Here is a 24238-nt window from a genome sequence, read left to right on the forward strand (position 1 = left end):
TTATCAAGTTAATTGGTGAAGTTTAAATAAAGTCTGTATATTGAAGTATGGTACCAACGTAATTTCCTGTTTTTAGAGACTATCATTTTTGGAGGAGATGGAGGAAATACATATCGACATATTTAAAGACAAAGGAAAATCATATCTGCAACTTATTCTCAGATAGCTCAGAAGATAATTATATATATTATATTATGTATGCCTTATATATATATATAGAATATATATTACAAAGAAAGAGAGATGCTGGGCAGTGGTTCATGCCTGTAATTCCAGCACTTACAGGCATGAACCAGGAGGCTGAGGCAGAAGCATCATTTAAGCCCAGGAATTCGAGATCAGCCTGGGCAACACTGCAAGACCTCATCTCTACAAATAATTAAAAAATTAGCTGGGCATGGTGGCACGTACCTATAGTGAGGAAGCTGAGACAGGGGGATCCCTTTAGCCTGGGAGGCTAAGGCTGCAGTGAGCCATGACTGCTGTAGTACACTCCAGCTTGGATGACAGACCAAGACCTTCTCTCAAAAATAAATAAATAGGCCGGGCATGGTGGCTCACGCCTGTAATCCCAGCACTTTGGGAGGCCAAGGCAGGTGGATCACCTGAGGTCAGGAGTTCCAGCCCAGCCTGGCCAACATGGTGAAACCCGTCTCTACTGAAAATAAAAAAATCAGCTGCTGAGTGTGGTGGCGGGCGCCTGTAATCCCAGCTACTTGGGAGACTGAGGCAGGAGACTCACTTGAACCCAGGAGGCAGAGGCTGCACTGAGCTGAGATCACGCCACTGCACTCCAGCCTGGGCAACAGAGCGAGAGTCCATCTCAGTAAATAAATAAATAAATAAGTAAGTAATGTTACTTTATTTATTTAGGGCACTTCATTTTTTTTTTTTTAAAGAATTTTCTCTCTGCAAATAATAACCCAGGTCTTCTTACTGTGAAAATGGGAATAATATTATTTAAAGTCATTCACATTCAATCAACATTAACTACAGGCAGTAGATTCTATGCTATGTATAAGGCATTTAAAAAAGTGTATATTTTATTATGTGTGAATGGTTCTTGGTAGACAGTGATCTTACAGGCTGCTATATTATTGCTATTTTCTATGTCATACTTCTCTTCCCCAACTAGATTATAAACTTTTCAAAGGCAGGCTTCTGATTCTTTTATATCTCCCATAACATCTAGTACAGTGTTACATACTTAATAATATGTGCTACTAAACTGTACAGTATCTATACCTTACAGAAACATTTTCACATAGTGACAAAATAGCAGAATGATTAAGAACAGAAGTTCTGGAGCCAGAACACCTGGGTATGAATCCCAGCTTAGCCAATTATCAGTTTATGTTACAGCAATTTACTTAACTTCTCTGTTCCTCAGTTTCATCTATAAAATGGGGATAATAATAGTGTTTGTCTCATGGGTTTATTATGCAGATTAAGTGAATTAATATTTGTAAAACATTTACAATAGTGTTATTAACTAAAACATTAAATAAAATGTTAAGTTTAAAAATTAAACAAAATACACCTTCTAATTCTCACAACAACCAAATAAAGCAATGCCTCAATACCTCTTTATAAAGGAGAAACAGAAAGTTTAGCTCTAGAAAAAATGAGATCTGTAAAGATGAATTTGCTTCCTACTGACAGACAATGGCTGCTAAATAACAGAATATGTTTCACTGTTGGCTAAAGCTGCCTGTATACCTATAACCAAATATACTATTCAATTGTGCAATATGTTTAGTTCAGGTACTTGAAAGTATTTAAAGTCACCAATCAGATGGTGTCTGGTCATCTTATATGCAGTGTTTGAATATAAATGAGGAAAAACAATTATAAAAAAAATATATGTTAGGGTTTTTTGTTCAATAACCAAATGAGGCCGGGCGCGGTGGCTCAAGCCTGTAATCCCAGCACTTTGGGAGGCCGAGACGGGCGGATCACGAGGTCAGGAGATCGAGACCATCCTGGCTGACACGGTGAAACCCCGTCTCTACTAAAAAATACGAAAACTTAGCCGGGCGAGGTGGCGGGCGCCTGTAGTCCCAGCTACTCGGGAGGCTGAGGCAGGAGAATGGCGTAAACCCGGGAGGTGGAGCTTGCAGTGAGCTGAGATCCGGCCACTGGACTCCAGCCTGGGTGACAGAGCGAGACTCCGTCTAAAAAAAAAAAAAAAAAAACCAAATGAAATCCAAAAAAGGAAGAGCAAATGCTGCCAATTTGAAGCTAAATTTTGCAGAGAATTTCAAATGCCACATAGCAGCTTAGACATATATCAATTTATACATTACATGGAAACTTGAGAATGTAACAAAGTCTGTAAGGGTCTCATTATGAGTCAGCCATTTAAAAAAGAAACACGGAGATGTTATTTTTGGATATAATTTGGAATGCTTTCCCTACCCAAGTCCTAAGGCTCACAGAAACCTTGAATCACTGATGTCCTGGGAGCAATAATTTCCAGCCAGCCAATTTTTCAGCTATGTTGCACTTTAGTCCCTTTTCTCTCCCTCTCAGACCCTCCACCTTGTATTGCTTCTTTACAGCTATCATAGTAACTGGGACTTCAGAATGTGATACAAATTATAGAAACTTGGAAAGGTTTCTTTCTGTTCTGCTTTAGCAAAATATGAATTTCACTTTGGGAGCAGAGCAGGTAATTGTAGAATGTCTTCCTAAGAAGAAAGGCTACACAAACTTAAGAAAGCAGATAAAACTGAACTTCTATTAAAAAAAAAAAAAATCTGTCATATTCAAGTATTCACGTTTTTTCCCCTAGTTGACTTTTACTTCTCTGACTGATTCTTCTGTCTCATCTACAGGCATTTTGCTTATCCATTCATTCATTGATTCATTCATTCTACCAATAAATATCTTTGTACACCTACCCTATGGCAGGTGCTATGTCTAGAGCTGGGAATTCCAACTCATTTTATAAGGCCAGCATGATCCTGATGCCAAAACCAGGCAAGGATATCATGAGAAAGGAAAAGGCAAATTTACTCATTAGCAAGTCAAAATAGTATGTCAAGAAGATTAAAAAGGCTCACAAACTTGTTGGAGCTCCTCCTATCCAAAAGTAAGGTTAGTTCCTTATCCTTTATATCTGGGCTTGCTCAGTAACTAGCTTTGAACTAACAGAGTGCAGCTGAAGTGACAGTGTGTGTTCTGAGTTTAGGCTTCAAGAGACTTTGTAGCTTCTGCAGTCATGCTTAGAACCTGCTGCTGCTACCTTGTAAACAAGCCTGGGCTAACCCCCTGGATGGTAAGAGACTAGTCGAAAAGAATATCCAGCTGTCAAGGCTGAGGCTCTCTATGTATATTTTTCTTTTTTTTTGGAGGTGCGGTCTTGCTCTGTCGCCCAGGTTGGAGTGCAGTGGCACGACCTTGGCTCACTGCAACCTCCGCCTCTTGGGTTCAAGCAATTCTCCTGCCTCAACCTCCCAAGTAGCTGGGACCACAGGCATGTGCTACCATGTCCAGCTAACTTTTGTATTTTTAGTAGAGATGGGGTTTTGCCATGCTGGCCAGGCTGGTCTCGAACTCCTGACCTCAGGTGATCCACCCACCTCCCAAAGTGCTGGGATTACAGGTGTGAGCCACTGGGTCCAGCCAAGGCTCCATACATATTAATGAGCCCAGTTACGGGAGACTAAGATAAGAATGATAGTTGCCTCCTGGTATTCACATCCTTGTATATCCCTTCTTGAATGTGGGCTGGCCTAGTGACTTGCTTCTAACCAACAGAACGTGGCAAAGGTAATAAAATGTTACTTCTATAATTAGGTTACACAAGATTGTGACTTCTGTCTTTCTAGAAGAGTTTTTCCCTTGCTGGCTTTGATGAAGTAAGTTTCCATGCTGGAAAGGCCCAAGTGATAAAGAAAGGAAGGTAGCTTCTGGCTAATAGCTTGGTGGAAACTGAGGCTCAGTCCAACAGTCCTGAGGGAAATGAAATTCTCCCAATAACCAAGTAAGCTTGGAACCAAATCTCTTCCCAGTTGAGCCTTCAGATGAGACTCCAGCCCTAGCTGATATCTTGACTGCAGCCTTCTGAAAGACTCTGGTGGACCCAGCTAAGCCATGCCTGGATTCTTGGCTCACAGTATTGTTTTAAACCGTTAAATGTGTGGCAACTTTTATAAGTAATTGTTAATACACGAGCTGATATCACTTGAACAGAGATGAGCCATCTCAGCTACACTTAGGCCAAACTGCCAACCTACAGACTCATAAGCAAGTAAATGTTTGTTGTTTTAAGCCACTAGAGTTTAGGAACGTTTGTTATGTAGTAAAAATTAATACAATGTGTAAAAGGATAATAAGCCATGACCAAGTTGGGTTTATCCCAGGTATCATCATCATATCATCAGAGAAAAACCATATAACCACTTGATAGATGCAGAAAAAGCATCTGATAAAATTTATATACTTAGGCCAAGAAACTCCCAATAAATCAGAACTTAGAAAGGAACTTTCTCAATCTGATGAGAAGTACCTATAAAAATGTATAATAGGCTGGGCATGGTGGCTCATGCCTATAATCCCAGCACTTTGGGAGGCCAAGGCAGGTGGATCATTTGAGGCTAGGAGTTGGAGATCAGCCTGGCTAACATGGTAAAATCTCATCTCTACCAAAAACACAAGTATTAGCTGGGCGTGGTGGCACATGCCTGTAATCCCAGCTACTTGGGAGGCTGAGGCAGTAGAATCGCTTGAACCCAGGAGGCGGAGGTTGCAGTGAGCCAAGACTGTGCCGCTGCACTCTAGCCTGGATGACAGAGAGAGACTGTCTCAAAACAAACACACACAACTATAGTAATAAACATCATTTTAACTGGAGGGATGTTGAAAATATTCCTTTTAAAATCAGGAATGAGAAAAGGGTGCCAACTAGCATCATTTGTACTCACAATTTTATTGGAGGTCCTGGCCAGCACAGTAAGACAAGAAAAAGAAACTAGAAACTTAGACTATGGGGTGGGGGTGGGGGGGTCTACAGCCATATCACCCTGAAGGCATCTGATCTCATCAGATCTATGCTGGGTCAGGCCTAGTTAGTACTTGCATGGAAGTCTGCTTGGGAATACCATGTGATAAAAAAACAAACAAACAAACAAAGAAAAAACTATTGTGAGATCTTTGTCAAAGAATACAAAATTTCACTTAGATAGGAGGAATAAGTTCATGAAGAGACCTAACACAACCTGGTGACTAGTAAGTAACAATGTATTGTATTCTTGAAAATTCCTAAGAGAGTAGATTTTAAGTGTTTACACTTGAAGCACTTTGGAAACAAAAAGATCCTATAAGCTCCCCCTCCCATCCCAAGAAAAAGAGAGGAAAACAATGTTTCATGCAAATAATCAAGAATCAGAATGATGTTGGGCTTCTTAATAGAAAAGCTAGAAGAGAGTAAAACAAAACAAAACAAACAAAAACCTTCAAAATTCTGAGGGGATATGATTTCCAAGAGAAGTTTATATCCAGCCAAAATATCAAACAACTATGTGGGCAGAATAAAGACATTTTCAGGGATGCAAAAGCTCAAAAATTTACTTCTTACAATCTCTATCTCAGGAGGCTTCCAGGGGATATGTCCTACAGAAAATGTGGGTATAGAGTAAGAAAGAAGAAAACATGAGGTTCAAGACAGTGAAGGCTGAACCTAAAATGACAGCTCTACAGCAGGGCAACTAACTCAGATTAGAAAAGCTTTAGGAGAGGTACCTTGAAGAATTTGAAATTGAGAGGACATCTAGTGTGTTGCAATGTAAGGAGAGCAAATTCACACAACTGGAGCTTGGGTTGAATTAGTAATATATACAAAGAAAATAAGCAAATGAAAAAGCAATACAATCTTTAGGAAAACAAGGGGAGGAAAGAGAAAAGTAATCATATACTACAAGGCTCAACTGTGAATACTATTTATATAGTCATGATAATATAAACATAAAATATTCAGTTAATTAACAATACAATATGAATAATTATATTAGGAAATTGGGCCGAACACAACGTTGCATACACGTATCGGGGGCAGAGCATGTGGTAAAACAGAACCAAATCTTTACATTCTACAGTAAGAAGTGAACAGATAATTCTTAAAGCTAAAAAAATTAAGATACAGCAAATAAAAGCAGGTTATTTGGAGATATGGAGTTAAATGCCAAAAAATTAGCTAAAAACGTTGAAAGTGGCATCTCTAAGTAGGGTGAGGATAGATAGGGTGAGGGGCTGCTACTTATTAATTAGATACTCTTTAAATTTTGGGCATATAAAACTTTGATAAAGACAAAAACTAAATTCAAAAAAGAAATAGAAAACACAGGTTATGAAATCAGAAGGCATGAGTTTGAGTTCTGGCTCTTACCACTTACCACTGATGCTATCTTGAGCAACTGTCCACATAATGCTGTTAGGCCATAAATAGGTTAAAAAACAAAACAAAAACTTGGTAAATTAGAAAATTATGGCCGGGTGTGGTGGCTCACGCATGTAATCCCAGCACTTTGGGAGGCCGAGGCGGGTGGATCACCTGAGGTTGGGAGTTTGAGACCAGCCTGACCAACATGGAGACACCCCGTCTCTACTAAAAATACAAAATTAGCTGGTCATGGTGGCACATGCCTGTAATCCCAGCTACTTGGGAGGCTGAGGCAAGAGAATCACTTGAACTCAGGAGGCAGAGGTTGCAGTGAGCCAAGATCGTGCCATTGCACTCCTTCCTGGGCAACAAGAGTGAAACAGGCCGGGCGTGGTGGCTCATGCCTGTAATCCCAGCATTTTGGGAGGCTGAGGCTGGTGGATCATGAGACCAGCCTGGCCAAGACGGTGACACCCCGTCTCTACTAAAAAATACAAAAAATTAGCTGGGTGCGGTGGCAGGCGCCTGTAATCCCAGCTAGTTGGGAGGCTAAGGCAGGAGACTCGCTTGAACTTGGAGGGCAGAGGTTGCAGTGAGCCAAGATTGCGCCACTGCACTCCAGCCTGGGCAACAGAGTGAGACTCTGTCTCAAAAGAAAAAAAAAAAAAATTGAGTATGTGGGAATTTCAAGTCACTTCATTCTTATTTTTTAAATTTTTTATTATTTTTTCTTTTCTTTTTCTTTTTCTTTTTTTTTTTTTTTGAGAAGGAGTTTTGTTCTTGTTGCCCAGGCTGGAGTGCAGTAGTGATCCCAGCTCACTACAACCTCTGCCTCCCAGGTTCAAGCGATTCTCCTGCTTCAGCCTCCTGAATAGCTGGGATTACAGGCACCCACCTCCACGCCCAGCTAATTTTTGAATTTTTAGTAGAGACAGGGTTTCACCAAGTTGGCCAGACTGGTCTTGAACTCCTGACCTCAGGCGATCCACCCGCCTCAGCCTCCCAAAGTGCTGGGATTACAGGCGTGAGCCACCGTGCCCGGCCCACTTTAAGTTTTTTTTTTAATGGGGTGGGATTTGGAAGACTGAGAGGAGAAAATAGTTAACACAGAAGCCCAAACAGGTTTTTTTTTTTGGTAGTACAGCTTCAAGAGAAATAAAGAAAGCTGTAGCAAAAGAAATACTGTACTGGCTCAGAACTGCCTGCCAACATCTGTTAGTGCAGAGGGAGCTAAGCTGATCAAGAGGTGACAGCCAAGTAAGAGTTTTCACTCATGGTTCTGAAGTACATTAACATGTACTGATTCCAGTCTGGGCCAAGGCTATATAACTCTGAGAAGTGAGGAGTTTGGGAAATACTACAGTGAATTGGATTGGTTAAATAAAGTAGTTTCCTAGAACATTTTCTTTTCTTTTTTTTGAGACGGAGTCTCGCTCTGTCGCCCAGGCTGGAATGCAGTGGCGTGATCTCGGCTCACTGCAAAGTCCGCCCCCCAGGTTCACACCATTCTCCTGCCTCAGCCTCGCGTGTAGCTGGGACCACAGGCGCCCGCCACCACGCCCGGCTATTTTTTTTGTGTGTGTGTATTTTTAGTAGAGACGGGGTTTCACCGTGTTAGCCAGGGTGGTCTCAATCTCCTGACCTCGTGATCCACCCGTCTCAGCCTCCCAAAGTGCTGGGATTACAGGAGTGAGCCACCGCACCCGGCCCCTAGAACATTTTCTATTTCAAGTATTCCAAGAGATACAGTGGGACTATAGAGACAATAGTCAATAATTTGTGTCATTAAATCATAATAGTATTAAACAATTACATAGAGGAATGTACAGGGAAAAAAGCCCCCTAACAAACATATTATCTGCAATAAAGCAATATAAATATATTATCTTCTCACTGAAATTGAGAAAAGGAAAGTTAAGTTTCTAACAAGGGATGGAAAACAAATTATTTTTACATATTATTGCAACTTTAAGACATACATGTATATATGGTATCACTGAAATTCTCTTCATATGTGTTGCCTTTACTGTTTGAGAATGTAAACAATTACAGACGTGAGGCTTTTATAAATTCTTTTTTGGTTTTTTGGAGACGGGAGTTTTGCTCTGTTGCTCAGGGTGGAGTGCAGTGGCGCAATCTCGGCTCACAGAAACCTCTGCCTCCCGGGTTCAAGTAATTCTCCTGCCTCAGCCTCCTGAGTAGCTGAGACTATAGGCATGCGCCACCATGCCCAGCTAATTTTTTTGTATTTTTCGTAGAGATAGGGTTTCACCATATTGATCAGACTGGTCTCGAACTACTGACCTCAAATGATCCTCCTGCCTTGGCCTCCCAAACTGCTGGGATTACAGGCGTGAGCCAGTGCGCCCAGCCTGTAAATTCTTTTAAAAACACAATAGCTAATCTAATTTTCCCCATCAGGTTCCAAGTTTCTTAAAATGCCCTATGATTGGGGAGAGTACAATGAACACTTGTTTGTGTCTCCTTGAGGGGAGGGATATTGTGGCATTTTGGGCTTTTTTTCCATTTCTATAGCCTTGGTGCCTAGTTCAAGAGTTGGCATAACACATACCCAGTAACTGTGGTAGGCTGATCTCTTCACCCTTTCACTCAGGAAGTAGTATCAAGCAATGGTGAAACAGTGGCTGAATAATAATGGTATCTACTGCTGAAAAAAAAGGAAATGAGGTTTCTCAGAGTTTAGAACCCCATTTCCCAGCATGGCCTTAGCTGGGTTTCTGGGTCTTGCTTACACTTCTAACTTGTCCATTTTTTTCCTGAGAAAAAAAATTTTTTTTCCCAAAAGTTGGTACCTTCTAGAAAATGCTAGAAACACAGGGCTGTTTGAATCACTAGAAAAGTTACATGTGGGCCAGGTGCGGTGGTTCACGGCTGTAATCCTAGCACTTTGGGAGGCTGAGGCGGGTGGATCACTTGAGGTCAGGAGGTCAAAACCAGCCTGGCCAACATAGTGAAACCCTGTCTCTACTAAAAATAAAAAAAATAAAAATAAAAAAAAAATTAGCTGGGCATGGTGGTGGACGCGTATAATCCCACCTACTCGGGAGGCAGAGGCAGGAGAATTGTTTGAACCCGGGAGGTGGAGGTTGCAGTGAGCCAAGATCCCGCCATTGCATTCCAGCCTGGGCAACAGAGCAAGACTCTGTCTCAAAAAAAAAGTTACATGTGAGCCTTCCAAAGAGGCTTGTCTAGACATTTGCCACTATGAGTTTCCCTTCAAACTTACAAGCTATTATGGTAAAAATGCAAACAAAAACACTCTGATATTCTGTGGCTTTTAAAGCACTGCCATTTTACATGAAATAAATATGTGATATAAAATGTTTACAAAGTTATTAAATGAGATTTGTTAAGTTTCAGTACCAAATTACAACAGCGATTACAAATTATTAAGCATCTACTATCTTTCAGGTAATGAATGGGCCACATGCCTTATAACCATGATACTTAATTCTCACAAAAATCCTGAAAGGATTCAGGCTCACTTTATAACAGAAGAAAATGAAATTCATGAAGATCAAAGTAATTTGCCCAAAATCCCACAGCTTTTGAGTACTGAAACCCAGTCTGAACTCTAGACCTTGTGCTCTTAACAATCATGGTACAGTGCTAGGTATTTATTTAAAAATCTTGAAACCATTTCTAAACACAAAATTAATAGACAATGTAGTTAGTCTGCTAGATCCATATTGCTAAAAGCATTACAAGCTCACACACTCTTATAATTATCTACTCATGAATTCAACTACAGCTCAGATTAACATCTTTAGGATTTTAAACTGCTAGTGCTCAGGTCTACCTTCACTTACCTGGGTGGGGGCGGGGGGGGGGGCAAGAAGAGCTGCCTTTATAAGCAGGCCATTCAATAATATTTATTGATTGCTCACCATGGGCCATAACTGGGCCAGGTGCTGGGAATAAAATAAACAAAAGAGATACGATCCCTTCCCTTATGGAGCTTATAGTCCAGTAGGGGAAAGAGTAAATAAGAGAGCAAGCTGCTATATGTAGGCCAACAAAAGGATATAATTTATATTAAAAGGTCAGGAAAGGTCTTTCTCAGAAAATAACTTGAAGGCTAAGCTGGATTTGGAATATACGTGTTGGGAGGAGATAGGGGCTAGAGAGCATTTCAGGCAAGGAAGCTGTGTAAAGACCTGTAGCAGGAATGAAATACTCTAAAAAGTCTAAACATGAATTTGATCCTGCCCTCTTTAGTATTTACATCTCCTATAAATCTTCTGAGAAGAAAGTGGCAAGGGGAAGAAAGGTGGCTCCAGAAACATCTAGACATTAGTCATTCTCCTATAAGTCAGTAAGAACACCATTTGAGGAAATTGGGTAGAAGATCTAGACTATTAAACCGTATCTGGGAATCAGTGGACTGCAGGCTGTTCTGGCACACAACAGCAGCCAAGAGGCATGCCAAATACATAATCTGAAAAACTTAGGATCCTTTAAAAAATGCTTGTGATGGAAATGCATAGCATGCTATGGGAGGAATTTAAAACTCAGTTATTTAGGTGAATCTTAGCCTTCAAATGTAACAAAATATAGGTATTGAGGAGTTTAAAATTTCATGTTAAGAATGAAAATTTGAGCCAGAAGTGATGGCTGGTACCTGTAATATCAGCTACTTGGCAGGCTGAGGTGGGAGGACTGCTTGAGGTCAAGAGTTTGAGACCAGCCTGGGCAATATAATGAGACCTAATTTCTCTCTCTCTTTTTTTTTTGTTTGTTTGTTTGTGACAGAGTGAGGCTCTGGAGTGCAGTGGCATGATCATGGCTCACTGTAGCCTCGACATCCCAGGCTCTAGTGATCCTCCCACCTCAGCCTCCCAGGTAGCTGGGACTAGAGGCTCACATGCCACCATGTCCAGCTAATTTTTAAAACATTGTTTGTTGAGATGGGGTTTCACCATGTTACCCAGGCTGGTCTCAAACTCCTGGGCTCAAGCCATCTGTCTGCCTCAGCTTCCCAAAGTGCTAGGATTATAGTCCTGAGCCATGGTGCCCCCTGTCTCTTTAAAAAAAGAAAGAAAGAAAGAAAGAGGCCAAGTGTGGTGACTCATGCCTGTAATCCCAGTACTTTGGGAGGCTGAGGCAGGGAGATCACTTTTGAGCTCAGGAGTTTGAGGCCAGCCTGGACATTGTGAAACCCCGTCCCTACAAAAAATACAAAAAGTTAGCCAGGCATGGTGGCGCGTGCCTATAGTCCCAGCTACTCGGGAGGCTGAGGTGGGAGGATTGCTTGAGCCCGGGAAGCGGAGGTTGCAGCAAGCCAAGATTGAGCCACTGCACTCCAGCCTTAGCAACAGAGTAAGACCTTTCTCAAAAAAAAAAAAAAAAAAAGAAGAAGAAAAAGAAAAAAAGAAAGAAAAGGAAAGAAAAATCTTCTTAAAACATTAATCTAATCTAATTATGACATTACTTTGTTTACTTCAACAACTCCCCCACTGTTTTGGGCAAGAATTCAAACTCTTTCATCTGATATCTGGCTCTTCTCTAGTCCTATCTGCTTCTCTGCCTCCTATACTCAGACTCCAGCTATAGAAAGTTACCAATGTACATCACACTTTTTCAAAGAGGATAAAGGATCCAGCTTAAAGGAACTTTCACTGGCCAAACTGACAATTTAAGCATGAAAACATTTTTAAATGAATGGTAGGTAGCTAATAGTTAGTTAATTTAAAATAGAATTACATTGTAAATATAGTTAACAATAGAGTATTGTACATTTCAAAATTGCTAAGAGGGTAAATTTCAAATGTTCTCACCATGAAAAATGTTAAGTATTTGAAGGATGGATATGTTAACTTGTTTGATTTAATTATTCCACATTGTATACATAAATTATAACATCGCTTTGTTTCCCATAAATTTATACAATTATAAATTGTTAATTTACAATAAAAGAAAGGGAACTGTGAAAATCTGTGCATTTATAATGATACTTAGATAAAAACTATATATAAAGTGTATTAAAAAGTTCTATCAATGCCTATGAAAAGGGAGAAAATTTAAAGAAAAGTTCTAATGACAAGAATAAGGATAAGTTTATTTTTTAATTGATTTTTATAAATAAGAGTACAGACAAAGGAAACAAAAAAAATTCATTATAAAACATTTATCTGTTTATAAAATCTGGTTATATATTTATTTCTATCTGTGTAGGCAGAAAAGAATGAATACAGGGAATTGTAAGTAAACCAGAGCTTGCAAAAGCAGAAACCATATGAAGAACAAAAAGACTGATCAGCATGAGTACCATTACATAACAATAATGTAGAAAAAGTATCCAACAACTAATCTGCACCAGTGATCATCTGAACACAAAAAGCAACTAGAAACAAGTTTCAACGTTATACTGGAAAATTATAATTTAACCAAACATCCTAAAAAGGAGAGCTAAAAATATTAACTAGAGTATTCAAATCCTAAGTATGAAGGTTCTAAGTGGCTCTATTTATTAATAATAGTAAGAAGTTAATAAGCTATACATAGTCTAATAATTGTAACAAAATATGCCAATATATAATAATGACAAAATAGTGGGTTACATAATGCTGGCAAAGCAAAACCTAATTCCAGAGGCAAACTTCAAGGAAAAAAACACATCATTCAGGAAAAATTCAAACTCATAAAAGGACTACTAGAATCCTCGGCAAATAAATATCAAAATAAGTATGTTATAATTAAAATAAGTATGTTATAATCCTAGGAAGATAAGCATGATCAACAACTATCGGCCGGGCACGGTGGTTCATGCCTGTAATCCTAGCACTTTGGGAGGCAGAGGCGGGTGGATCACGAGGTCAAGAGATAAGAGACCATCCTGGCCAACATGGTGAAACCCCATCTCTACTAAAAATACAAAAATTAGCTGGGTGTGGTGGCGTGTGCCTGTAGTCCCAGCTACTCGAGAGGCTGAGGCAGGAGAATCACTTGAACCCGGGAGGTGGAGACTGGACTGAGCTGAGATCTTGCCACTGCACTCCAGCCTGGCAACAGAGTGAGACTCCATCTCAAAACAAAAACAAAAACAAAAACAAAAACACAAAAAGAAAAAGAAAGAACTATCACATTTATTAGTCATTCAGGGTGACTGAAACGGTGAAAAGAACCAGCCACACTAAATTTGTGATAGTAACTTTAATTCTTTTCCTCCCAGCCGAGACAGAGTCTTGCTCTGCTGCCTAGGCTGGAGTGCAGTGGCATGATCTTGGCTTACTGCAACCTCCCCATCCTGGGTTCAAGTGATTCTCCTGCCTCAGCCTCCTGAGTAACTGGGATTACAGGCACATGCCACCATGCCCAGCTAATTTTTGTATTTTTAGTAGAGACGGGGTTTCACCATGCTGGCCAGGCTGGTCTCAAACTCTTGACCTTGTGATCCACCCTCAGTCTCGGCCTCCCAAAGTGCTGGGATCACAGGTGTGAGCCACTGCACCTGGCCTATTTTTAAAAGTTAATTTTAAATTAGATTTGTCTTTGTTTGTTTCTTAGATACATGCATTCAATTATTTGAGTCTTAAATACAATGCAAATAGTTCTGAATGCTCCCCTCTGCATACGAAAGGACATTAAAGAATCTAATCAATAGTTATAAGCATTTTCCATTCAGGGACTGTGTCTTATTTGACTTTATGTCATCAACTCCTAGCACAGCATCTGTGGTGCAGAGTAGATTCTTAATAAATATTTTTTCAGGGAAAGCATGAATGACAATACTAATTATGAAAACCCAACAAACAAAACAAACCCCAATCTTCTTACCTGCTTTTTTTTTCCCCTTTTGACCAGGAACAGGTTCTAAGCTATCTTGGCCTTTTCTCATCAACATAGCAAGTGATGCATCATAAGCTCTAAACAGGTCCACAACCTCATGTAAAGCAACATCTGTTATCAGATCACAGCTCAGGACCAGCACATCTGTCTGTTAAATGGAGATGGGAAAAGTCAATATCATAAACGACGATGGATTACACAAATCATCACAAAACAAAATTATGATGGCTTAAAAACACACAAATCAGAGGCCGGGCGCGGTGGCTCAAGCCTGTAATCCCAGCACTTTGGGAGGCCGAGGCGGGTGGATCACGAGGTCAGGAGATCGAGACCATCCTGGCTAACATGGTGAAACCCCGTCTCTACTAAAAATACAAAAAACTAGCCGGGCGTGGTGGCGGGCGCCTGTAGTCCCAGCTACTCGGAGGCTGAGGCGGGAGAATGGCGTGAACCCGGGAGGTGGAGCTTGCAGTGAGCCGAGATCGCGCCACTGCACTGCAGCCTGGGCGACAGAGCGAGACTCCGTCTCAAAAAAAAAAAAAAAACACACACACAAATCAGACAATACTCTTCAAACATTTTTCATAGCCAAACAAGTGAAATAAATGGGGTTGTTCTCATTGAATTGTGCTGGTATAGGGTCTGGAATCTCTACCTCTCCCTTGTGTACCTCAGGAACTGTGTGGGCAGTCCCTGAGACACCTCTGGAACCCTAGGTTCTAAGAAACAGTCTGAAAACCACCACATTGTCTATTTCTATGACTATGGAATATATGATCTTATATTTATACATCTCTTTATAGTTTAAAAAAGCATTTTCGCATAGTTTGATGATTTAGTATGGCAAAGAACAATCACTTTACTACAGTACTAGGAAATAACAGAATGAACACAATACAATGCCTCATTCTCAGGAACTTAATATTCTATAGTAAATAATTACAATATAACCTCAGGTATGTATAAGGCATCCATTCAATCTTATAATAGGGTAAGAATGACAGAAAGGCACTGTTATTATTAACATTACTGGCCTCTATTTTTATAGATGAGAAAAATAAGGCCTATTACCAGTGTCTGACACACAGTAGGCATTTAATAAGTGTTTAACAAATGAATGAAAAAATCAATGAAGAAAAGGTTTTCTCATAGTGGTGGGCTTTCTGTGTGTGTGTGTATATATATATATATATATATATTTTTTTTTTTTTTCCAGACAGGGTCTTACTCTGTCACCTAGGCTGGAATGCAGTGGTGCAGTCACAGCTCACTGCAGCCTTGACCTTCCAGGCTCAAGTGATCCTCCTGCCTCAGCCTCCCAATTAGCTGGAACTACAGGTGTGTGCCACCACTCTTGGCTAATTTTTACATTTTTTGTAGAGATGGTGTCTCCCTATGTTGCCTAGGCTAGTGACAAACTCCTAGGCTCAAGGGATCCACTCACCTCGGCCTCCCAAAGTGCTGGGATTACAGGCATGAGCTACCATGCCTGATTATAATTCTAATAACTAAGATTAATCATAATAAAAACTAATAATGATAACTAATGTTTACTGAATGCTTACTATTGGCCAGGAATTGTGATAACACTTTGCAAACATTATTTCTTTTATTATTTTTTATTTTAATTTTATTTTTAAATTAAAAAAATAGAGAGAGGGTCTCACTGTTTCTCACTATGTTGCCCAGGTTGGTCTTGAACTGGTGGGCTCAAACAATCCTACAATCCTTCTGTCTCAGCCTCCCAAAGTGCTGAGATTACAGGCGTGAGCCACCGTGCCTGGCGGAAAACATTTCAATCTTCACAACAACCATATGCAGTAAGAACTATATATACACACATATACACATACATATACATATATACACATACATATATATGTGTGTATATGTATATGCACATATATATATATATATATATATATATATATATATATATTTTTTTTTTTTTTTCCTGAGACAGGGTCTTGCTCTGTCACCCAGGCTGGAGTACAGTGGCATGATCATGGCTTATAGGAGCCTCAACTTCCTGGGCTCAAGTGATCCTCCCACCTCAGCCTCCCTAGTAGCTGGGACTACAGGCATGCACTACCACACCTGGCTAATTTTTATTTTTATTTTTAGTAGAGACAGGGTCTTCCTATGTTTCCCAGGCTGACTCAACCCTGGGCTCAAGCACCCAGCTCATGGTTCTTTCCAAAGTGCTAGGATTACAGGCGTGAGCCACCGTGCCTAGCCCAGAACTGTTATTATTAGTACTTTACCAACGAAGAAACAGATTTATAGTAGTTATGTAACTAAGATTTAACAATTAGTAATGGCTATTTGTATAACTGAAGAATCTGTATTACTGAATAGTATTAAAGAAATATAGTTTAGGCTGGGCACAGTGGCTCACGCCTGTATCCTAGCACTTTGGGATGCCAAGGTAGGCGGAGTACCCGAGTTCACGAGTTTGAGACCAGTCCGAGCAATATAGTGAAACCCCATCTCTACTAAAATACAAAAATTAGCCAGGCATGGTGGCACATGCCTATAGTCCCAGCTACTCGGGAGGCTGAGGCAGGAGAATTGCCTGAACCCAGGAGGCGGAAACTGCAGTGGGCCAAGATAGCACCACTGCACTCCAGCCTGGGTGACAGAGCAAGACTCCATCTCCAAAGAAAGAAAAAAAGAAATATAGTTTAGGGCCAGGCACAGTAGCACATGCCTGTAATCCCAGAGGTGCCTCAGGCAAAGGCAGGTTCTGATTTGCCCTTTGTGAATCAACCAGGGCAGCTCCTCTTTTATTAATTTTATTTTCTAGGCTTCTGGATAAGCTTTGTCTTGGAAAACCAATTCTGCTACTTTAAAAAAGTCTAGGCTAGACAGAGTGGCTTACACCTGTAATCCTAGTGTTTTGGGAAGCCAAGGCAGGAGGACTGCATGAGCCCAGGAGTTCAAGGTTAGAGTGAGCTAAGATCACATCACTGCACTTCTGCCTGGGTGACAGTGCAAGATGCTATCTCAAAAAAAAAAAAAAAGGCCTGGCACAGTGTCTTGCACCTGTGAGCCAAGCTACTCTGGAGGCTGAGGCAGGAGCATCACTTAAGGCCAGGAGTTTGAGGCCAGCCTGAACAACATAGTAAGACTCCATCTCTAAAAATATATCAAACATTTTTTAAATTAGCAAATAAAATTTTTTAAAAGTTAGCCAGGTGTGGTGGCACGCACTTATAGTACCAGATACTTGGGAGGCTGAGGCGGGTGGATCATGAGGTCAGGAGATCGAGACCATCCTGGCTACCACAGTGAAACCTTGTCTCTACTAAAAATACAAAAAATTAGCTGGACATGGTGGCGGGCGCCTGTAGTCCCAGCTACTCAGGAGGCTGAGGCAGGAGAATGGCACTAACCCAGGGGTGGAGCTTGCAGTGAGCCAAGATCACGCCACTGCACTCCAGCCTGGGCAACAGTGCAAGACTCCGTCTCAAAAAGAAAAAAATAAGTTCCCATAAACATCTCTTTAGGAAAAAAAAAAAAAACCCTACACCTGCAACTCCCCATGCTAACAGCAAACATGAACAAATCAGACCACATACATAAAACTAAAGAAGACACAGCCTGAAGAATCCTACTTAGAACAATGCTTAGAAAGACAAGGAGACAAATCATTACTAAAGACATCCACAGAGTTGTCATTACCACAATACAGAAGTTGCCCCATTTCATCAGAATGAAAATGACAATTTGCTGAGGGAAAAAAATCTCCTTTCTATTTTTCTAAGTTTCTCTAAAAAGATGGCTGTTTTTTTGCAAGTTGACTGATCTACAATAAATTGAACTATTAAGTGTACTCCAAAATCAAGAAAATGACTCTAATGCAAATGCCTCAGAAGTGGTAACAATGTTGTCTTGGCAAATAAATGCTGTTATCATTCAATAGCTGCAAAACTGTTTAAATCTGTCAGTACAATGAATGCCAAACAAGTCCTGCATAATTGTGAACAGGCTGTAGGCTCATTTCTCTCTTTGCCTTTTGATGACTTTTTGCTAAACTGAATGCGAAATCCCCAAGGATTGCAAGGAACAGACCCCTCCACTAAATGTCTGGTTGCCATCTGTTCTTAGTGTGAAAAGAAAGGCGTGGGTCTGAAAGAACAGGGCCTAGCATACAGATGGAGGTGCTGTTCCATCAGTCCCTCTCCTGCCTCTGTTCCCAGAGAATGCACCAAGTGAGAGTCACTTGAGACCAAACACATCTCATCCTCTTTGCAACTCCACCACTTCCAAAGGAAAGTGTTTGTTGTCTGATAAATTTCCAAAGCTGGAAATCTCAGAAGAAGAAAGAAAGGAAAGCTAAATCATACTTATACCTTCATAATACCATTTTTTTTTTGAGACCGGGTCTCAGTCTGTTGCCCAGGCTGGAGTGCAGAGGTATGATCATAGCTCATTGTAACCTCAAATTCTTGGACTCAAGCATCCTACCACCTCAGCTTCCTAAGTAGCTGGGACTACAAGCATCATATGCCACTATGCCTGCTAATTTTATTTTATTTTATTTTTTTAATTTTTTAAAAAAATTTTTGTAGAGATGGGGTCTCACTATGTTGCCAGGGCTGGTCTCGAACCCTTAGGCTGAAGTGATCCTTCTGTCTCAGCCTCCCAAAGTGCTGGAATTACAGGCATAAGCCACTGCGCCTGGCCTATGATTTTATAAAAGCTGTAATAGAAAGAAATGATCATTGTTTTTATTTTTACTCTAAAATGTAAAGCCCATTCTAGGAATGCAAATGGACTTCTAGTAACTAGAGCCCAGAGAGAGAAAGTAGAAAAACTGATAAGACCCAGATAAGTATTTTTGATCATGTGTGACCACAAGCCATGAACAAACATGGACTGTTTGGGCTGTGAAGCAACTGTATGTCAGAAATGCAGTTACTCTGAAAGTTCCCTGAACATGTCAACACTCAGCTGCCTGCGTTTCATGGACCCACTTCTTTTCTAATGCCAACAGTATGCCTCTTTTGCAGAGACCAACTGGCCTCTCCAAAGACCTCCCTACCCACTATTCCAACAGTCCTTGGTATGCCTCATCCCAAGCCTGCTCCTCTAGAGAAGCCAGGGCAATGTCAAGGGCAGAAAGCACAACTCAGAAGGAAAGCAGATGTGTGCACTGTTGACAATATAGAAACACGCAAGGTTTCAAGGGAAGGCAGCAGTTTAGTGTTTAAAGTGTCCAAGACACCCAGGAATTCAAAATCCAAACTGCCGCCAGTTAGTCTTGACTAAAGTAAACAAATTAAGCTCAGAAAACCCAATTACCAAGCCATGGCAAAGCCCAGAAATCTCTCATTACAAGAACATTTTCAATCAAGTCAAAACCACTGAGTAAAATTAGCTGGGAAAAAAAAAAGTTAAATCAGAACACCGGATGTGTGTGTGTGTGGCTGTAGTGGTGGGGTGGGAGGTGAGGAGAGCTACTGGGAATAGCCTCTTTTCTTTTCCTGGCAGCTGTTCCATGACAGATTGTTATAAATAACACAGTCTGGCAACTGATTTCTTATGACAAGGAGAAAGAAAAACACATTTACTCCCTTGGAAAAAAACTGTCAGGGCAAGGTAACTACCATACTTCTACTCACCCAGTGCTTCCACAAATAATGGCTATGATCCAAATCACCAGCCTGCATGCCACCCCTGCCCATATGGAACTCATCAATTCAGCTACTTGGTGTGACTACGAAGGTTACGATTTACATTTTCCTACGTGGTCCAATCCCAATCAAATCCCCAAGAGTAGTTTGTGTGTTTTTTCTTTTCTTTTCTTTTAGACAGGGGGTCTCCCTGTATTGCCCAGGCTGGTCTCAAACTCCTGGGCTCAAGGAATCCTCCTGCCTCAGCCTCCCAAAGTGTTGGGATTACATGCATGAGTCACTGCCCTGGCATAGTTTGTGTACTTTAATAAACACCAAAGGTTAACTGCAATGGAGACCTCAGTTTTGGTTTAAAATGCTTGGAAAAGATTCTAGTCTATAGTCCTCAAAGTGCAAGGCCAAGGGCCAACTGCCACATTGTTTTCACTGAAGCTGGGGTAGTAGGTCTAGGAAAGGAAACGACCAACTCAGTCAGTAAGAAAGAAATGTGATAATCCTTGGGCTCACAGCTAAATATTCTTACCATATTCCTTAGTTTAATCATGGTGTTGCTACCATCCAGAATTGATGCCAGAAATCCGCGCATAGTCCAGGACGGAAGTCCTCCCTCTCCTGCCTGTCCCCTACTCTTCCCCTATTGCACTGCCTTAGTTCAGCTCTCAAAATCTTTTTCCAGTCTCTTGGCTGGTGTCTCTCTTGCTCCAGTTTTCCTTATTCTAATCCATACTCTAATTTCTACTGCATATGTCATTTTCCTGCTTAAAGACACCCTAAAACGGTGTTTCCCAAACAATAAGTTGAACTTATTGACACTTACTTTAAAATTTTTAAAAAAATATACAGATCTAGCCCGGCGCGGTGGCTCACGCCTGTAATCCCAGCACTTTGGGAGGCTGAGACAGGCGGATCACGAGGTCAGGAGATCGAGACCATCCTGGCTAACACGGTGAAACCCTGTCTCTACTAAAAATACAAAAATTAGCCGGGCGCGGTGGTGTGCGCCTGTAGTCCCAGCTACACAGGAGGCTGAGGCAGGAGAATGGCGTGAACCTGGGAGGTGGAGTTTGCAGTGAGTGGAGATCGCGCCACTGCACTCCAGCCTGGGCAACAGAGCGACACTTCGTCTCAAAAAAAAAAAATACAGATCACTATATGATATGCTCTTCATATAATATATATGTAAAGATAGATATTTAAAAAGGAAGAAATAAAACATTTAAAAACTAGAAATTCTAATATTTTCCTCTAGTACTTAATTCTGTCCACCACCTATTTTGGAGATTGCTGCTCAATAAGATTAAGTTGGAATTCCTTAGTATGACATTAAGGGTCTTCAAAATATGACTCCACCTACCTAATTCAGTCTTCCCTCACACAATTCCCCTCCACAGAGCCAATGTTAACTTTTTTTTTTTTGAGACAGAGTCTCGCTCTATTGCCCAGGTTGGAGTAAAATGGCATGATCATGGCTCACTGCAACCTCTGCCCCACAGGTTCAAGCAATTCTTGTGCCTCAGCCTCCTGAGTAGCTGGGATTACAGGTGCGTGCCACCATGCCCAGCTAATTAGTACAGACAGTATTTCGCCATGTTGGCCAGGCTGGTTCTCAGACTCCTGACCTCAAGTGATCCTCCTGCCTTGGCTTCCCCAGGTGCTGGGATTACAGGCATGAGCCAACGCACCTGGCCGCCAGTGTTACTTTGATAGAGTCGACTGCCAATAATGCATTTCCTAGTCTGTCTTCCTACTCTATTATATATTTATCCATCAAAATTCAGGTATTATCACAGTTACTAGAAAGGACAATTATCTTCCCTAGAGATGATGCATTTTCTGATCCATTACAGACCTTAAATCACTAATTGGATTACATACATATTTTTTTCCATCTAGACTTTGCCCTCCATAAGGAGCCCTTTTATCTTTGTATACCCAGAGTTCAACCCAGTGCTGGCAAACACGCATGAGTAAATGTCAGTACTTTTCCTGTTATCTCCTTCTCTTTAATTTGACTCAAATATTAAAACATCTGATTTTAAATGTTTAGAAACAGTATACATTCTGACAGAGGTGAGTGCTCCCTTTGTAGAGACTGACTATTCAGAGTTAGGACAGGGGCCACAGAGACAACTTTGCAGTTCCCCAACGCAAGAAGGTAGGAAATGAACCTGCTACTTCCCAAGAAGCAAAAGGCAGAGATGTCTAAGGAAAGAAATCAAAAGCAGCTGTCCTGGAGGGCACGGCTGAAGAATGACGATATGCTTGCTAGGATTTACAACTTAAAATGAAGGCTCAACATTTATGGTTCTAATATTCATAATTCATTCATATCCTCAAAGGAAATTTTCCTCTTCAGATTAAGAACAAATAGAGGAATTGTATTCTTCCTTCCTGTGTGAAGCTAGGAAAGAAGCACCTAAGAATATATTAATTTTTAATTCTGTTCAAATGAGTTCCCTATAAAAATGCCTGTCACTTCTCTTCCAGGATTTAGATTTATGCAATTTAATTTTCATCTCTAAATGCACTGACTTGGAATAGAAAAAAACAAGAGTTTTTTTTGTTCTCCCAAATGAAACTTTCACTCTAAAGGGAAGTTCATTAACAATGAGAAAAATACAACTAATACATCTTTTTAAAACTTAGGGTTGGCTGAGCATGGTGGCTCACGCCTGTAATCCCAGCATTTTGGGAGGCGAAGGTGGGAGAAGTGTTTGAGGCCAGGAGTTTGAAACCAGCCTGGGCAACATAGCGAGACCTTATCTCTACAAACAATTTTAAAAATTAGCCAGGCATGGTGGTGCAAGCCTGTAGTCCCAGCTATTTGAGAGGTTGAGACAGGAGGATCATTTGAGCCCAGGTTTCAGACTGCAGTGAGCTATGACGGTGCCACTGCACTCCAGCACCCGTGACAGAGTGAGATCCTGTTTCTAAAAAATAAACAAACAAAAATTCAAAACATAACAATGTAAGCATGTTATTTAGCGACATACAGATAAAAAACAAAGTAGCTAAAAGAAGAGAACCTTTAGGGTTAGGGATATGGGGTGGGGGTGGTCAGGGGACTATATTTTTAGGAACAAAGCTTGAATTACTGAATTATTTAAATTATTAAATTATTAATTTATTAAATTATATTGAATTATTTAAGTGATATGTACATATAACTTCAATAAGTATAAGGTGTTTATTTACTTATTTATTTTTGAGACAAGATCTTTGCTCTATTGCCCAGACTGGAGTGCAATGGTGCAATCTCAGCTCACTGCAACCTCCACTTCTGGGGTTCAAGAGATTCTCGTGCCTCAGCCTCCAGAGTAGCTAGGATTACATGCATGTGCCACCGTGCCTGGCTGATTTTTGTATTTTTAGTAGAGACAGGATTATGCCATGTTGGCCAGGCTGGTTTTGAACTCCTGGCCTCAAGTAATCCACCCACCTCGGCCTCCCAAAGTGTTGGGATTATAGGCATAAGCCACTGCACCTGGCCAGTATGAGTTTTTAAAAAAAGATATTAGGACTATTTTCTTATCTCTCTTTTTAAAAAAAATTACTTCAGTGACTTTAACATCCTGTCGCCTAGGCTAGAGTGCCATGGCACGATCTCGCCTTACTGCAGCCTCCATCCCCTGAGCTCAAGTGATCTTCCTACCTCAGCCTCCACGTAGGCACACGTCACCACATCTGGCTAATTTTTTTTCTTTTTTGTAGAGACAGAGTCTTGATGTTGCCTAGACTAGCTAGTCTCGAACTCATGAGCTCAAGTAATCCTCACACCTTGGGTCTCTCAAGGTGCTAGGATTACAGGCATGAGCCACCACTCCCAGCCTTGTTTTTATATTTATGTAGTCAAATTTAATAATCTTCAATTCATCTGGATTTTGAATAATAGTTAGAAAGTTTCTTCCCACATTTAGGTCATAGAGAAACCTACTTTTGTTTCCTTCTAGTACTTGTATAGTTTCACTTTTTTACATTTAGGTCTCTGATCCATTTGACGTTTGTCTTGTGTACCGTATGAACAGTGGATCTAATTTTATCCTTTTTCCAAATACTTATTCAGTTTCCCATCACCATTTATTAAAATATTCATTTTGCCCTTGTTATTTAAGTTTCATGATTATCATATACTAAATTCCCAACCCAAGTCAATTTATATACACACATATATACATATACGTATATATAGCCATAAAATCTTATTGATCATATTGTTAAATTTTCTATATCCACTTTTATTTTTTATCCACTTCATCTGTCTTTTACTAATAGTAGTGTGTTAAAGCTCCCTATTATTAGTGTTTTCTATTTTTTTTTTTTTAATACTTTAAGTTGCAGGTTTGTTATATAGGAATACATGTGCCATGGTGGTTTGCTGCACCCATCAACCTACATCTACCTTAGGTAT

The 24238-nt window shown here is 40.5% G+C and overlaps 1 protein-coding gene across 1 annotated transcript in view; it reads right to left on the bottom strand.

Moving 5' to 3' along the window:
- Positions 1-24238, bottom strand: part of EIF2B3 (eukaryotic translation initiation factor 2B subunit gamma) — a 139312-nt gene that overhangs the window by 84045 nt on the left and 31029 nt on the right. Inside the window, exon 4 of the mRNA XM_017960993.3 lies at positions 14180-14339. Coding sequence (XP_017816482.1) covers positions 14180-14339 — 160 coding nt within the window. The remainder of the gene's footprint in view (positions 1-14179; positions 14340-24238) is intronic.

This window comes from Papio anubis, chromosome 1 (assembly GCF_008728515.1).
Source record: "Papio anubis isolate 15944 chromosome 1, Panubis1.0, whole genome shotgun sequence".
NCBI classification, from domain to species: domain Eukaryota; kingdom Metazoa; phylum Chordata; class Mammalia; order Primates; family Cercopithecidae; genus Papio; species Papio anubis.